The sequence below is a fragment of the Protomyctophum parallelum genome (genome assembly GCF_964188405.1).
Source record: "Protomyctophum parallelum genome assembly, chromosome: 11".
Classification (NCBI taxonomy): domain Eukaryota; kingdom Metazoa; phylum Chordata; class Actinopteri; order Myctophiformes; family Myctophidae; genus Protomyctophum; species Protomyctophum parallelum.
Window position 1 is genome coordinate 11139179 of NC_139707.1, and position 17656 is coordinate 11156834.

General features: G+C 39.8%; 1 protein-coding gene across 1 annotated transcript; it reads left to right on the forward strand.

The window, feature by feature from the left end:
- Positions 1-12341: 12341 nt before the first annotated feature.
- Positions 12342-16894, forward strand: LOC310866887 (uncharacterized protein; the record flags this gene model as incomplete). The annotated part of the gene is made up of 6 exons (XM_083776683.1): positions 12342-12441; positions 13285-13344; positions 13904-13969; positions 14439-14682; positions 15515-15594; positions 16889-16894. The coding sequence occupies exons 2-6, from the start codon at positions 13333-13335 to the stop codon at positions 16892-16894; spliced, it is 408 nt and encodes a 135-aa protein (XP_083632809.1). The 5' UTR covers positions 12342-12441; positions 13285-13332.
- Positions 16895-17656: the final 762 nt, after the last annotated feature.

Here is a 17656-nt window from a genome sequence, read left to right on the forward strand (position 1 = left end):
ACCGTATGCACAATAATGAATTTCACCCACTTTTTACATGCAAAACTGTGAAGTGACAATAAAGATGATTCTCATTCTGTATTAAGTGTGGCTGGCCTGCGTGCTGTATTCATTATAATAAATGGAGTTGGAACAACAGATGTTCAGGAGGCGGAGAAACACACATTGACCCTGCCCTTCACGTCACTCTTCGCCCTCCACGCCAACCTACCTGTCCCTAGTTATACCTGCCCAGTACCACCCAGAATCCTCCATGTTGACGGAGGGTCGATGACAGAGTACAGCATCTTGCAATGGGTCTGGTCCACAAGATTCGATACACCACCAAGATACCCATGTACCTGTCTAGATACTTCCTTAATGTAAACGAAGTCCACACCCACAACACCAGAGGGAGTGCAACAAACCATGTACAACCCAGATTCGGCACAAACAAGGGACTAAATTATTTTCGCTCCTATGCCACCAAAATGTGGAACGCCCTACCAACAGTCATTAAGACATGCAAATCCCTTGACTCCTTCAAAACCGCTCTCAAAGGGCACCTACGGACGGCTGCAATTCGAAACTGGACCCTGTAAAATCTGACCCGCCCTGGAACCTACACACACAAACTCCTTCATTCATCCCTCCATTTCCTTACTGTCAATAAATCCTTAAACCTCCCCAATCGTGTGTTTTCTCCAACTAGTGAATATTGTATTGTTGTTGAATTGTTTAGACTAGGCAACAGCACAGAAAGTGTGTGTGTGTGTGTGTGTGTGTGTGTGTGTGTGTGTGTGCGTGCGTGCATGCGACTCAGATACAAATAGTGTAGCCTACTTTTACTATTTATTATTTGAAAACTTTAGTCACTATGATTGATTACTTTGTAGATTTTATTATTACAAAACATACACTGACCTCTTCAGCCCAATATGCATTTCAGCCATTTGAAAATAGCTGATCTACAAGCTCACAATGCATCGCGACGCATTGTGAGCTTGTAGATCTGCTATTTTCAAATAATTTGCATACATTTTCATACACTTGAAACCTTGAAATGGAACATTCTGCTCACTGAGTACTTGTACTTTTCACATAGGCTACTTTAAATACATGTTGATGAATGAGTACTTTTGGTATATGGTAGGCATTTTGAATTCTGGACTTTTACAGTTGCAGTGTTGATACTTTTGTTATAATAGTAAAAACACACACGCACGCACGTCGCACACACACACACACACACACACACACACACACACACACACACACACACACACACACACACACACACGTATATATATATATATATGCCTATAAGCCTATAGGTAGGCTAGTAAATCAGTGTAATTCATAACTGAATAAAATCTACAGACTTGTTGGGTCTTATGATCAAAACAAGAACATTTTAAAATATAATGATGTGTAAAAAAAACTCTCTCTCTCTCTCTCTCTCTCTCTCTCTCTCTCTCTCTCTCTCTCTCTCTCTCTCTCTCTCTGCTTCCTGGGAGGGAGGGGCGGGGCTATTTAAGTACTTGATTTGTTGCCCCACCCCCTTTATTTACACTCCCACACGGAAAGGACTTATATGTTACATATATGTTAGACATATATGTCTAACATATATGTAACATATATGTTAGACATATATATTACATATATGATAGACATATATGTAACATATATGAAATTGGACCCCCTGAACATATATGTGCATATATGCACTTATATGAACATATATGCACATATATGCACATGTACATATATGTACATAAATAATATAATATAATAATAATAATAATACAATTATAAATAATACAATAATAATAATAATATAATAGCAACAATTTTATTTACACAGAAATTGTGTATGTGGTTTGGGAACCAGTGATGTAGCCTATTATATGTATAATTACATAATCTATATCTTTATCTTTCTGAATAAAAAAAATATGTGTCAGAAAAGAAGACCTCGGAGATGTTTCTTGGGAGAATAAACATTTAATTATGGCATTGGCATATAAAAATAAATCATAATAAATTATAATTAGCTCAAAAATACAGGTGGGGGCTCCAGGACACCATGCAAGGCTTCTCTCCGGCACTCGTCATCCCCAAATCTGATTTGATCAAAAAGAGGCATCATTAGTTCAGAAGCAAGCTACAAAATGCACATCACAATTTGCGTCATGTCATCATGACGGTACAATACACTATGATGTATCATTATCCATTCATTGTCAATCTGAATTTAATGTTTGTGTAGTCAGTGGACAGACATTAAAGCTGGATATAGGAGGGGCTGTATCAACAGCTTTATTTCATTTTAATAATATCATTACTTGTTTGTCTACTTCTTGTGGAACCGCCGCAGCTCCGTCAGCTTTCCGTTTACTGCTGTTCCCAGCATGCCTTTGGTTGACTGCGGGAACTTCTTTAATGTGGCTTCTACATAGAATCAAGGAAAAGGCAATAATGAGAAGACAGTGGACCCGATTTATAATTTAGGCATTTAGCAATGTAAATCGCTCTTAATCCAGAGCGATTTACATTTAAGCAAGAACAAAACATGGCAATACAAAAAAATACATGCTTGAAGTCAACTAGAATTCAAGCAGTCCATCTGTTAGTGTGTACACAAACCTATTGTTGACGATTGTTGGCCTTTAACCAAAAAGATGGTATATGGAATGAATAGATTTAAACAAGCTTTTCTCACAAATGTCACTTTAATTAGTATTGGCGACGTGACAGCACTCATCAGCACAGGTTATTTAGTGATAAGACATGCAAATCAAGCAAATTAACTAAAAGCATGATATGGTGCAAATGGCATGATTAATGATGAACCCATTTAGACCTGAAATACCCTTCATGTCAAAGTGCAATTCAATCTGGGAGTCATTTTGGACGTTACTACATTATACAGGGCTGGGTGTTAATGGACAAATTAAAATATCACAGGCCCTGTTATTTGTAGAGTGAGTATATATAGTTATATGTTCATTGAATGTTAACAATATTCTAAAAATAAAAACTAAGGTTACGACTGCGTTTTGAATTGGCCTCAAGTCTAAATGGGTTATGGGTGAAGAAGGGTGCAGTAGATGTAGGGAGGCATACTATGATCCGACGCGCATTGGTCCGAGGTTAGGTTTAGGTGTGCTGCGCCCCGGGGGAGGTTAGGGTTAGGGTGAGGGTCTGCGCTGGGGGTCGGGAGAGGGTTGGGGTTAGGTTTAGGTGTGCTGCCCCCGGGGAGGTTAGGGTTAGGGTTTGAGGTAGGTTGTCGATCACACCAATGCATCGGACCAATGCTCCGTCGGACCAAACACATGCACTCGTAGATGTAGATCAGTTTTTCCCAATCTTTTCTTGTGGCAGAACCAACATGAAAATCTTCAATTGTTTTCACGGCCCGCCTATCTGTTCACATAACCTGGCAGTAGACAAGTTGATACTGTAGGTGGGGCCACGTGCATTTTCTTAAGTTGTTTATTTGATGTTTATTTAATGATCAATCAACTTGTGTTCTGGCTTAGATCAATGGAACATAGTATACTTATTCCATTCTAAGAAACACCATAAAATAGTATCATTTTTAAAGACTTCTTTAAATATGAATGTTATATTTTAATAACATTCTAGTGTTTTGTCCAATGATTTGGGGCCCACTTGAAATCCCCTTGCGGCCCACCAGTTGGGAACCACTGCTGTAGGACAACAATTGTTATTGACTAACCAACTACTGTACATGTTCTACAACCCAGAGGACCACACTTATCTCAGTGGAAGCACACTAGTAGCCCAGAATATAGACTATAGTGAGCTGCGATGAAGTGAGCAAATTAAGTTAGGCTTTTATAATTACCAGGTGCTACGCCGTGCAGATTTCTGCAATGGGTGTCCTTGGACGATGCAAAAACGCTAATCCACGCCTTTGTTTTCTCTCGGCTTGATTACTGCAATGCACTTTTTTCAGGACTGCCTAAGAAAACAACTGACAGATTACAACTTGTCCAAAATGCAGCAGCCAGAGTTTTAACTAGAACTAAGATGAGAGAACATATTACTCCAGTTTTGGCATCACTGCACTGGCTTCCGGTTGTTTTTAGGATTGATTTTAAAATTATTTTACTTGTCTATAAAGCCCTCAATGGTCTCGCACCTTCCTACCTACATGACTGCTTGCCTAAATATGTCCCAAACCGCCCGCTAAGGTCTTCCACTGCTGGCCTGCTCGCTTTGCCTAAAAAAATGGCAACTAAAAAATACGGGGAAGCAGCCTTTTGCTTCTACGGGCCATCGGCATGGAACAAGCTCCCTCTGTACCTTCGTCAGGCAGCCTCTGTAGACATTTTTAAAGCTCAGCTCAAGACCCACTTCTACAACATTGCCTTCAAGTGATCTTATATTTTTTGTTATTCATGTCCTCACTGTACTGCATTACTGCTTGTTTTTTAATGTCGTTGCCTTGCTTTTCTTTTATGCTTTGCTTTTATTTTATTCTCCATTGTTCTGTAAAGCACTTTGAGCTGCATTTGATGTCATGAAAGGTGCTATACAAATAAAGTTTTATTATTATTATTATTATCACTTACCTGATATTTTCTGACTCCAGTGATAAATTACCACTGATGGCTAATAAATAGTGAAAATAGGGATGGTTAAAGTAGTCAACTCAATGCATATCTATGAACTGTTCTTTTACTTCTTGAATTCTTTTTTTGTACTCACCAAGTATGGCGTTCTTTTTCTCTGGATCCAGGGCCTTCAAATGTTCCCCAGTGCCACGCTTTGACATCCCACCTAAATAAGATATTTGAAACATTATTTTTCAAAATCCCCCTAACTACATGATGTTTCACTTAAGCAATATCTCAGATTTATGTTATGGAGGTACAAACGGAAATACATTATCCCAAGCAGGTTCAAATCTTAATTCTGCATTAGTTAATGGATCGACTTAAAGAGATTTTGGGGGAAAAAATACCGCTGAGGTTGCTCTCCAGGAGTTCCTCAATAGGGAACACGCCCATCAGCAGCAATCGCACCATTTGGGTTGGAGTGGTGCTGTTGGAGGTGGAAAACCAGGTTGTCCTGTTGCACAGGACTCCTGATCCTTTCACAATTTCAATCTGAAAAAATAAATACATATCACATTTAAGTTAACAATTTAGACCTGAGGAGGAGGATTCTAAAAAGTGCCATTTCTTCCTCTGCCTAGTGGTATTGTGCGTGCAAAAGGTCACGGAAATCACACAATGTGTTCATGATTTGCAGCATTTTGTACTCCTGCGAACTTTGGAAACCAATCTTAGCCAATCAGGATGAAAAATCTGAAAGACATGTTTCGTTGAATGGCTCTAGAGAGACTGCATTGTACCAATTTGCGCGATGTTTGGACAAAATCTGTAGGTGTACTGTCAAAACATTTGTTTTGCACAAAGTGGCCTCCTGGTGGCACTATAACAGGCCAATGTGAAAACTTTGGGGCAGAGGTTCAGCTCTGGCATTCAGGGAGTGTGTGTGCATAATATGGCTGCGATCAAGCCAGCGGTGCCAGAGATTAGCTGTTCACAGACGGACGGACGGACACACGGACGGACGGACGGAGTGCAAAACATACTCTCTCCCTATGCCTACGGCCTGGTGGAGACAATGACAATGTACTTACTTTCGGGGGACCTTCAGGTGCATTTGGCCGGTGTTGCTCGCGACAGGGAGGTCTGGAGCTCTCTGCTGGAGCTGTTGCCCTCACGACACGGCCCGGATAAGGGGTAGACGATGGCTGGATGGATGGATGGCTCTTAAAATTAAACAGTGACATGACAAAAGTGTTAACTTTTACAGTAGTGGGCAGGACAGCACTCTACTACTGTAAAACTTCAGTTACTTTGCTGCTGTTTTTATTAGCCTGGCCAGCATTCCTTTTTGGGTTCACACAGAACTTTTGTAACACAGACCAGGCTTTCCTCCGAGGTGGAAAGCCTGGTGATGCGAGGTTACGTTTTTATAAACTGTTTCCTGAACGGAAAACTGAAAAAAGCTGCAGCCGCATTATTTGGACTTTTTTGGTTGTGGGACAAAAACATAGCAGGCTGCATAATGCTGCCTTCACATTTACACCAGCAATATTATTTTGCTGCCATGATCTGAGAAAGTAATGAGGGTCAATGCATTGTCTACAGATAATTAACCATTGTCCCAGGAGGTCCAAAAGCAGAGCAGCAAAGTTGAGGATAGTTAAAAATTCTAAAAATAAAAAATAAAAAAAATAAATTGTTGATCAATTGTTAACATACCTACCTGCTGGCAGTGCAAATACATTGATAATTTTGTGAGATCAGCCCTTAACAAACCAATTTGCCTCCTCTAGTCAAATATAAGTAAATCACAATTCACAATCCTTCTGTCAAATATTACTCACCTGCAATGTTTGTGCTGATGTGTCTCTAATTGGTCGATTCTTAAACAATTATAAACACAAATGCAGCAAGTTAATTACCCTACCAATGAGACCAACATCATACAAACTTATCTATGGTGAAAAAAAGCAAGTAGGCCTACAATAAAAAATAAAATAAAAATAAGCCAGAAAGGCGATGTCGTCTTTAATTTGAGGTATATCTAGTGTAGGGATGAATAGGAAAGGATCAATCACGATGATCAGATCAACAGACAGTAAGTAATAAGTATAGTTAACCTTGGTACTAAGGCTAATTATAATAACCTTTGTTAAGGTTACCCTTGATAGTAAGGTAATAACAATAAAACATTGTGTGATGGCATGCCTAAAATGGCTTATCTACAAGCTCACATAGCTGTAGGTATTTTCAGTGTGCAACACCATCACACAACGGCCCATAATGTCACTGCGGTTCGGGCTCTTCCCATTTTGACATCTGAGCGGCTGCGCTCAGATGTCAAAATGGGAAGAGACATAGCCTTGTTGACAGAGGGCTGCAGTTTAAGAATACAGCAATGGCTGATTCTGTCACTGAATACAATATACATTTTAGACGATGTCTTTGTTACATAGCATTTGTATTTGTGCACGCACCTCGACAGTGGGTGCAGGGCCAATAAGGCAATCATGGAAAGAGGGAGCTGGGCCTGCACACCGGTCTCCAGGTAAAATAATTACTTTATTGAGAAGAAGACAATGTTTTCCATCTCACACAATCTTCATCAGGTCAGAAATTATTTTACCTGGAGATATTTGTTACAACAACACAGGAGCTATGCTCCTGTGTTGTATTTCATAATGTGTAGTACTAGTATCGATTCATTTTGATTCATATTACACAATCTATGTAATATATATATATATATATATAAATGCACCATTTACCAATGGAAAAATCTGACTACTGTACTTCCAAAAGGGCAATTAGGAGATAGATGACGAAAAATATCTGAGTGCATTAATGACGTGTCATTTAGAATTAGATACTGCTTTAATTAGAATCTTGGATTACTTTGTGGTAGCATGTACTGTACATAATAAACACACAAAAGACCACACTTACCTTTTTCTTAGAAAGATCCATTCCCCCCTCCTCCTCCACAAATTTTAGGTTAGGCTTGGGGGTCCGTTTACTGCCCTGCCCCTGTTGCTCTCGTCTCTCCATCTCCTCCAAAGTCTTCTGAATTAGCTGGAACATGAATAAGTGTTATGAAACTATAAATTTGTTCTGATCTTTGTCATTCCTTGCCAGTAGGCTCCGTTCCCCCAGTGTCTTTGTGCCACACATAGCCACCGCAAGTAGCCTTGCCGAGCCATGAGGCCCATAAGGCAGGAGCCTATCTCCTGTTTCTGTAGCCATGAGGCCCATAGGGCAGGAGCCTATCTCCTGTTTCTGTACCGTGAGGCAGCTTGATGTACAAGTACACCCCCTGGACATGACGCTAGTATGTCGCAGGGACTTACACCCCAATCCAACCCTTGATGCTGAGTGTCAAGCAGGGAGGCATTCTCAGGACACTCTAACCACAAGGCCACTGAGCTGGTGGCTCAGTAGCCACTGCAAGCTCCTTTACAAATAACGAATCCCTTGGAGAATTTTGGATTCTGGCCCAAGCCTCTCGCCAAATTTTAATGTCTCCTCCCAAGTGAATCTGACAAGCACAAACAGAAATAATCAGTATTACTACAGTACATATTTCATTACATATAATGTAACAAATGTTTTAATTTTGTCTGCTGATGTATTTGTTTCACTTCCATTTTTGCTTATTTTGTATGACTTCTGCTGTCAGGATTTAGAACTGTCAGGATTTAGAAGACATTTTAGAATCGTTGTCAGGTCTAAATGGGTTAAGTGAGTGTGTGTGTGATTTATTGTACATTTCTTTAACAGTTCTCTTAATTTTAACAAAAACAAAATACCTACAGCACATTTAACCAATCCACTAAGGCTGTACCCTAGCACATAACTTTGGGAAAGTGTCATAGTAGCTTGTTTACAGCTGAAACAGACTTCCTGTGCACTAACTTCCTCTTCAAAATAGGAGCAACATGTAATGATTAGTCAACACTAGTTTTATTTTAAGTCTACTTACAGGACATTAACATCACATTTGAGTTCCTTTTGAATGCCTGTCAGATTTCTCTACATAACTGTCTCAGCTTTGGTGCGCAAATGCGCCTTGCATGCCTTTGATCTACGCACAGAAAACATTTTGACGACGTATGCGCACTGGCACATCGGTTGTGTGCCCCCCTGATTAGGCCATTAATTAAGATTCGAGTGCCAACCCTAACGAGCGAAGGTTCGAACCCCGAATGTTCAGGGACATCCTTACAATCCACACAGATCTAAGTTGATTTGTATTGTAGTGGCAATGTATACCTACACCCTACAGTATTTTGTGTGTGTGTGTGTGTGTGTGTGTGTGTGTGTGTGTGTGTGTGTGTGTGTGTGTGTGTGTGTGTGTGTGTGTGTGTGTGTGTGTGTGTGTGTGTGTGTGTGTGTGTGTGCCTCGTCTCCTGTTGGAGATACAGATGGAGATGATTCCACTGCGTTGTCACTGCCAGACTCAGACTCTGAAACTACATATAGTACAGCAAAATGTAAACATTATTATTCACTTATACCAGTTTGATCAGTAGCCATTTTCAATGTGTGCGTAATGTTTTTATTTTCCACTTACTTTGTGATTTTGTCTTTGGGTTTGATAACACTGCATCTGTGACAGTTAGAAAGAGAACAACAAAGCAAAAGATTATGTTAAACATTATGCATCATAAATATATTATGGGAGAAGTTTGTGTCTTAAACTGGCTTTAGAATGTCTATGGACTTATTAGACAGATAATATGCAACAAAATTACACAATTAAATTAAAGTGGTATCAGTAATAAGAAGCTAAAATGTATGTCCATTATGACAATGACAAATAATGTTTCTTCACCATTGCATTGTGCATTGTGCCTATAGGCAATACAGCTTATTATAATTTATAAATAGCTAGTGGGATTTTATTTATATTTTTTATCCAGTTAAAACAGTTAAGGAAATGTAGTGTTTTACCATATTTATTTTATGTCATCGTTACAGGCTAGACTTTTTTTTAATATATATATCTATCTATATTAATCCAGAGGGCCAATCCAAGTATGATGTATCTGTACCTTAAGTAGACCTACTGCACATGTAAAACAGAGCTATAAACCTTACATCTTATTTTAGTCTTGAGAGAAAAAATGCTGCTTTGTCTAAATGACTACAAAACAAAATGCTATTTTTTTTCTTCAAAAAATGTATAAAACGATGCAATGTGATATAGCTCTGTCTACAAAATGCTGTACCCTCCAACTGTATATATACTTTATGTGTGTAATATGTGGTTTTAGTTATTTTAGATTGTAGCAGTGAGCCTGTTGTCTCTGATGTCATGGACACTGGTCTCACTACCTTCCTGGACTACAATTCCCATAATTCTTTGGTGCACTGCTCCTCCTTGTGGATAGGGGGAGAGCTGTCTTACTGAGACAACATGTAGTCCAGGAAGGAAGCTAGTGAGCCCAGTGTCCATGACATCAGAGACAACAGGCTCACTGCTACAATCTAAAATATCTAAAACCACATATTACACACATAAAGATCTCCAGGAAAGTGTTCTAAAGCTTCTAAACGTCATTAACATATTTTTTTTTGCAAAAAGGGTGAAGTGTCCCTATTTTGATCACAGCCCCGCCCCCGCTAATCATTTCAATGGAAGTGACGTACGTACATTCATTGTTTATTTGTTTTTAGCATCTTCTCTCGGTGCACCCGGACTGCTGTGGTGTGATTTTTCTTTCAAAGTTTGCACTCGAACTCTTTTCCCCTTCGAGAGAGGAGTTGTTCTTCTCTTGACTCTGAAAACACATAAGATGTAAGTACAGAAAACGACCTATAACTATAACGTCGGCATACTGTCTGTCCATTTGTGGCCATATACTGAAGCCACGTTAGCTTAACCAGCTAGCTAGCTAGCTAGCTGTGGGACAGCTTTAGCTAGCCAGCTTTAGCTCTAAGCTAGCTCTGGTTTAGCTTTAGCCCAAACATTTACCGCCTCCTCCCGGTTCCGAATTCCCGTAGACATAGTATACAAGTATACAACACAAAGCCAGCGGTTTGTTTCCATTGCGGTCCTTTCACGTGTATATGAATGTATTGAGTCTAATGTGCGTATTATAGGCTCGTCAGCATTATGAAAATATAGCTATTAGCTTGACACAAGTTACAAGCATGATTTATATTTATCCGTACCATGGTATCGCGCCGAAAGCTCGAGCGTACTAGTGAACTATTTTCCACCGTCTACGGGCGGTAGACTGTCTACCTACCCCCAAATGCATGTTTTCCAAATTAAAAGACTTAAGTTAGGTATATTTTTAATACTTATTAGTTATTACTTTGAGTGTTTTAGTATGACTCACCTTTCAGCAACAAAATTTGCCCCTGCCAGCGCACCCAATAAACCGTAGCAATATGCACTGCTGCTGTCAAAATCCTTAATGTCAGAGGTGGGAACTATTGCTTTACAATTCTCATCTAAATATTTTACATAAGCAAACATTTTTGCTGTGTGAACTAGTAGACGCCGGACTGTCTATAGCAAAAGTGAAATGATATAAATTGTGAGTCTGAGAACAAAGTATGAGGTAAATTGGACTTGCTCCGTGGCTTGTGTCGGTGTAGAGTAGGTTCTATTCGCCACTCTGATTGGTGCGTACTACTGCGTGCTCGAGACCTTTAACTTTAGGCGGTAATAAGCACACATTAAAACTTTATTGAGCATTACAGGATGTCCTATTGAACAATGGGGGGAAAATAGGCTATAACACCCTTCTGTTTAGTTTATTTTTTTAAGTGTAAACTCACATTCTGTTAAAGAATCTGTCAGTTACTAATGTCGTCTTTTTTTCTCCTTTTTTAAAAAAATTAAAGAATGTCTAGACGTAAGTACAAATTGTACTTGGAGCCTAACAGAAAAATAAAATTGCCTCCTCCAAGACTGAAAAGAGGACATTTGGATGTAAGTCACTTTATGAGAAATGTAGAATAATACCCCATATTCAGAATTAATCAATTATGAGACATAATCTGATGTTTTACCTGATGTTATTTGTCTTGAAAATGTTTTCAGTGTGACAAAATCAGTTCATCTTCGGACTCTTCGCACACTGCAGATGCTGAGGTGAGAGATTAATATTGTGAGTTTGTAGATCTGCTATTTTCACTATTCATTGCATGACACCGTTGTACTACTTATTATAATATAGTATAATCAAAACTTTTGGACGTGTTTTTATTAAAATTGTATTTATTGAAAACATAGATTTGTTTTAAATTAATAATAATTTAATTGTATTTATTATTAAACAACCTACTGTTTGTTAAATACATTATTTCGTAATTTGCATTCAGGTAATTCTTACTGCTGCCAGCCGCTTGGAAGATGAAGTCGGACCAGGTCCAAATGCCGAGGTGAGTTCATGACACGACACATATGGATTCAAATTCGCCATGACTGAGTTCAATTATTTGGATTCCATAGAAGTCAACAGGTATTAACAAAATGAAATAATGCGAAGGCATGGCCCGTTAAAATTGAACCCCTTTTGGTGTTTTAACTAAGCATTATGTTATACTTTATCTATTGAAAAATAGCACTCGGCACACCCGGTGTGCAGCACACTGGATTTTCGAACTACAACACACCGAGTGCACTGAATAAACGAACGACAAGAGAGCACACCAGTGCGTTCAAGGCGCATTTCCGAACGCACCCATGAGGACACGAGCTGTGGTTTCACTGTTAATGTATGTAGGCACAAGGACTCATCAATGTGTTTTGTCATTTATAGCCTAAGCCATCTGATGACCGAGATTCTCTACCAGTTCAATACGACGAAGACCTGTAAGGGTCGAAACGTTTGTGTGCGGACATCCCTTCCTTTTCATTGTACGTATATTTTTTTGTCCAGCACCTGTATAATTTCTGGAGATGTTTCTGGAGATGTGTGTGTGCTTCCTTCTGGATCCTATCTCTAAGCTTTTCTATCAACCACACCTGAAGGTGGTTTCATTATTCTCATGCACCCTAGAGTCCCTATATTTTGTTGCTGAATATTTAGCAAAAATAGCATCTAAAATCTCACAGCATGATGTGTTGTGATTGTAGGTGAGACTATTTCCGGCAAGGGGTTTTGGTGAAGGAAAAAAAATCGGGCATGTCATTACAGGCGAAACTTAACCGTCTTCCTGCCATTGCCGAAGCCCTTCGGCAATCAAAGCCTCAATTTGATAATACACCTTGCTGCCATTGCCGTAGCCCTTCGGCAATTATACTTTTATAGTGCATATGATCGATCAAGCCATAATGCTACTCACGTTAGCCGGTTAGCTAGCAGTTTTGTTAGCACTGCACTGGATCGTTCAGATTAGATCGCGGTCGCCATAAGAATCCATTCTATCCGTTTCTTTCAATCGCCTGTATCTCCTATTCCTTGTCCCAGATGGCATTTTTGGTCAAAACAGCGTTTCTTTGACGGCACAGAGCCGACGTTGTGGAGTGCTATATGTACCGGCATTGATTCGATTATGTAAACAAAGGTTGTCTTGGCAACGTAAAGCTGGCAGGGATAAGCTCACTTCCGGTTGAGGCAAAATGTGGCTTTTCAAAATAAGAGCTCAAATAAAAAAAATGCTGGCATGAATTAGGTCCTAATTTCTCAATAAATGGCAGCAGTAAAAGGGTTAACAAAATATTAGTGAAAAAAGCATCAATGTGTTTTGTCATTTATAGCCATCTGATGACCGTGACGACCGAGATTCTCTACCAGATCCAGACGTCATGACTGACCAGGTAAGGCTTTCTATCAACCACACCTTCATTATTCTCATGCAGTCCCTATATTTTGTTTTTGTGTATTTGGTAAAAATAGCAGATTTAAAATCTCACAGCGTGATGCGTTGCAAGGCTATTTCTGGCAAAGGGGTTCGGTGAAAGAAAAAATCGGGCATGTCATTACAGGCTAAACTAAACAAAACAAAAATTGTGTAAATCTACAAGGTCTGATGTGAAGCATTGTGAGCTTGTAGATCTGATAGTTTCACTATTTCTTGTATGGCACTGTTGTGTGACAAAGTATAAAATGGGGCTTAAGTGGTTAGTCTTAAATCGTTAAGTGGTTACATATTTTTATTTGATTGATATTGATTTCAATATAAAAAATAACTAGACCTGTGCCTGTCGGGCACCAGCCTACTCGAGAGTGATGCTGGTTGGGGAAAGTTAGGCTGCATCCCCACCCTGTTATGCAATAACCGTTATACCCACCCGTTGTCAGAGTAACTGTTTGTCTGTCTACCTTTTGTGCCCATACTGTATATTGGAGCACTTATGAATGTTTTGTCATTTATAGCTCACGTCTTCATCTGACCTTGATGACCAAGATCTTCCATCTGATCCAGATGATATGACTGGCCAGGTGAGTTCTTCTACCAACCACGCCTAAGGTGCGTTTCATTAAAGATGTGTGTCAGTGGCCCAGGCCGTAGCGTAACGGTCTGGGCACCGGACTGGTGATCCAGTCGCGGTGTGCCGCGGGTTCGACTCCCGGACCCGACACGGCCTTAACCGCATGTCATCCCCCCATCTCTCTCCTGTTTCCTGTCAGCCTACTGTCTGTCCCTTAAAAAATCAATAAAAGGCGTAAGCCGCAAAAAAATATCTTAAAAAAAAAAAAAAAGATGTGTGTCAGTTAAGGCTATGCACATGGCTAACTAGTGTTATTAACCATAATGATGGTTAACGGCAATTGGCAAAATAACTACTTTTGCATGTTTATACCGTCTGCCTTTTGAAAAAGGTACCACATTTTATATTAAACCTATGAGAAAAGCTGTGTTCACTGTCCTATGCAGACATATGCACTCATGTGGTGTTTTATTTTGCAGGTCATGAATCCATCTGGATTCTTTCTCCTTCCATCTGAGCGGCAACCAAGTGACATGGTCCAGGAATCTGGTTGTGAGTCATCATCAGAGGGCAGTGCTGAATCTGAAGTGGTCCAGGAATCTGGTCGTGAGTCAGAGGGCAGTACTTGTGAAGTTGATTCAGAAATGGAAGAGCTTCCAGAAGATGATCCATTCGGACAGATCGGGTTTGACATAAATATGGATTCAGTACTAATGTCAGCAGGTACAAAGGCTGAAGCTCTTCTCATGCTAATGAGTCATGCAGCAAAGCATAATATAACTGGAACACAACTTGAGGACTTGTTAAAGCTAATTAATATGTTGTTTGGCAAAGAGGTGTTGCCAAGATCAAAATATTAGTTCAACAAGGTCTTTAAAAACAACTCTGACATAGTGGAGTTCCACTTCTACTGCAAAAGCTGTAAATGTACATTGGCACGCAAAAATAAATAACCGATGCAAACATTTTGCATTGTGCAGTCTGTTCTTCCATGAACAGTGCAAGCTTTTTTATCAACGTACCAATTGCACCTCAAATTCAGGCACTTCTTGAAAATCCAGACAAAACACCACCAGTTTAATGGCTACTTTGGTTGTGGCTTCTGTTTACATCCTGGTACTCTAGTAGAGAAACAGGTGACTCCAGCAGTCTATGCAGACAGAGAGGCCAAGGCAATGCTGTTAGACATGGAGCAAGCAGTAGCACAAAACAAAAGTGTCATAAACATGCCTTATTTTGATATAGTGTGGGGGTTCGTACCAGATTATATGCATGCTGTTTTACTTGGTGTCATTAGACAATTCACATAGCTACTTTTGACAGGAAGTGGTCAACCATACTACATTGGAAGTCCCAACACTGAGGAGGCTTGAGAACAGGATGAAGGATATTAAGCCTCCACACCTGATAACACGACTACCCAGGCCCCTTGCAGAGCGCAAATACTGGAAAGCTTCAGAGTGGCGGGCATGGCTCCTATATTACAGCTTGCCAGTCCTGAATGGAATACTTAAACCATGCTATGTGAAGCATCTAAGCCTTCTGGTGTCTGCAGTATTTTTGCTTTTGCAAGAAAACATCAGCTTCCAAGATGTAAACAAAGCAGATGACATGCTGTTTGAGTTTGTCACCAAGGTTCAGTTGCTGTATTGGGAAGCAGCTATGACATTTAATGTACATCTGCTAACTCACCTGGCAAAGTCTTTAAAATTGTGGGGGCCACTCTGGGCACATTCAGCATTTGTGTTTAAGACTGCAAATGGTGGTCTTTTGAAACGGCTGCATGGAACTAAGTGTGTAGCTCTTCAGATAGTCAACAAATTCCTGTTGCACAGAGCAGTACCATTCATCACCACTAAGTATGCAGTTAGTGAACAAGTTAAGGAGTTTTGTTTGGAATTGACAAACGACAGAAGAGTAAAGTGTTTTACCAAATATGATACAACTGTTCTAGATAATGGCAGGGTGACAGAGACTACCGCTTATGAGAAAAGTGCCATCATTTCTGCACAAAGAACAGCACCAGATGAAGTCGTAGTGCATAGGAGAATGGTACATAAAGGACTGATTTATACCAGCAAAAGGTACACCCTCAGTAAGAGACGTGAAGACTTTTTCGCAAAGCTGAGTGGTGGTGGTGGTTATGGAGAAATTCAGGACATAGTATCATTTCCTTCACCAGCAGGAAGTACATAAATTGCTGTACTTTTGAAAAGGCTTCACGTTGTACCTAGTTTTGTGGAACACATCAGACGTGTAAATCAATGCCTTTTTTCGCCTGTGTGTCTACTTTCCATAGACCAGATAGAGCAGAAATGCATTGTTTTAAAATCCGGTGATGAGGTGTACATTTGTGTCTTCCCAAATGCACATGAGCGAGACTAGTCTATTGTTTTAACCCATTCAGGACAGGAACCCCTTTTGGTGTTTTAAACATAGGTTTCTTCAGAAAACTGTCATATTTAGAAGACATTTGTAGAATACGTTTTCTATCCTAAATGGGTTAATCGATCATTAAGAGATTCTTCATCAAAGTTTGCAATGAATCACATCGAGCTGTTCTGCTCTAGAGTTGTCCCGATACCTTTTATTTTATTTTTCAGAGTACAAGTACTTATTCAGTCAATCACTCAAAAGCCCCCACATACTAACTGTATGGTGACCAGGTCTCGTGACATCCGGGATGGAGATCCCTGATGTCATAAATGCGACCTGCTGTCGCAATTGAGTCCATATATAGAGATCCCTGATCAATATTAGTACTGCATATGGATATATGTCAGAACCTTGTGGTTCCATATTAAGGTTGATCCTTCTACATCTATCCTTCCTCTTTGATGTCTCCCTTTTGACTGATAGCCTGTCCATTTAAACTTTAGATAGGCCTGCCCCAAAGTTTTGTGCATCTCATTATTTGTGTTCTCAACAGGCCTGAAAATTAAGGCCCGGCCCTACCTAAGCCTGTACACTCAAGACACTTCCCCCGCTGCCAACCTTAGATCTCCATATATGGAGCTGACCTGTTCTAACATAAAATATGTTGATCTGACCTCATCAAACCCTGGACACCCAAGACATGCTCCATATATGGCCAGTGGCGAGGTCGTTTCTCGCCCTCAGTGGTCTTACTGGTTAGGCTGTTTTGAGTGGTGCAATCACTCCTATAGACAGGTCCTTGTGTCAGAGCACGAAAATAGCGTTATAGCATTTGTTCACCACCAAGTGTCACTGTTGCACAGCCTAACACACAGGCCAGGGAGGAGGGCTTGTACATATGTACAGCACAAGTACTGTACAGCACGTCAGCACCACTCAATAAAGACAGGTCTGATTTTTGAACGGCATATTATGTGAATGGAATCTCTTTTTTTCTTTTTTTTTTAAGGTTCTGGCGACAGCCTACAGAAACACCTTTGTGTTTTTGCACTTTTGTACGTTAGACACAATCAGGGATCCCAGCATTGTAAATGTATTTTCTAACCTATACAATTCAATATGCTTTATTTTTAATGTGCTTTATTTCAACTTTGAAATTTCACCCAAATGTGGGTTCGCCAAAACAATGTACCTGTGTTTTAAGGATGTGTGTGTATAATATGTATGTATGCGTGTGACTTTTCCATTTCATTGTATTCCTCACAAAGATGCCATTGACTGGCCCTGTATCTCAAATGGTCAAATAAATACTTGATTGAGG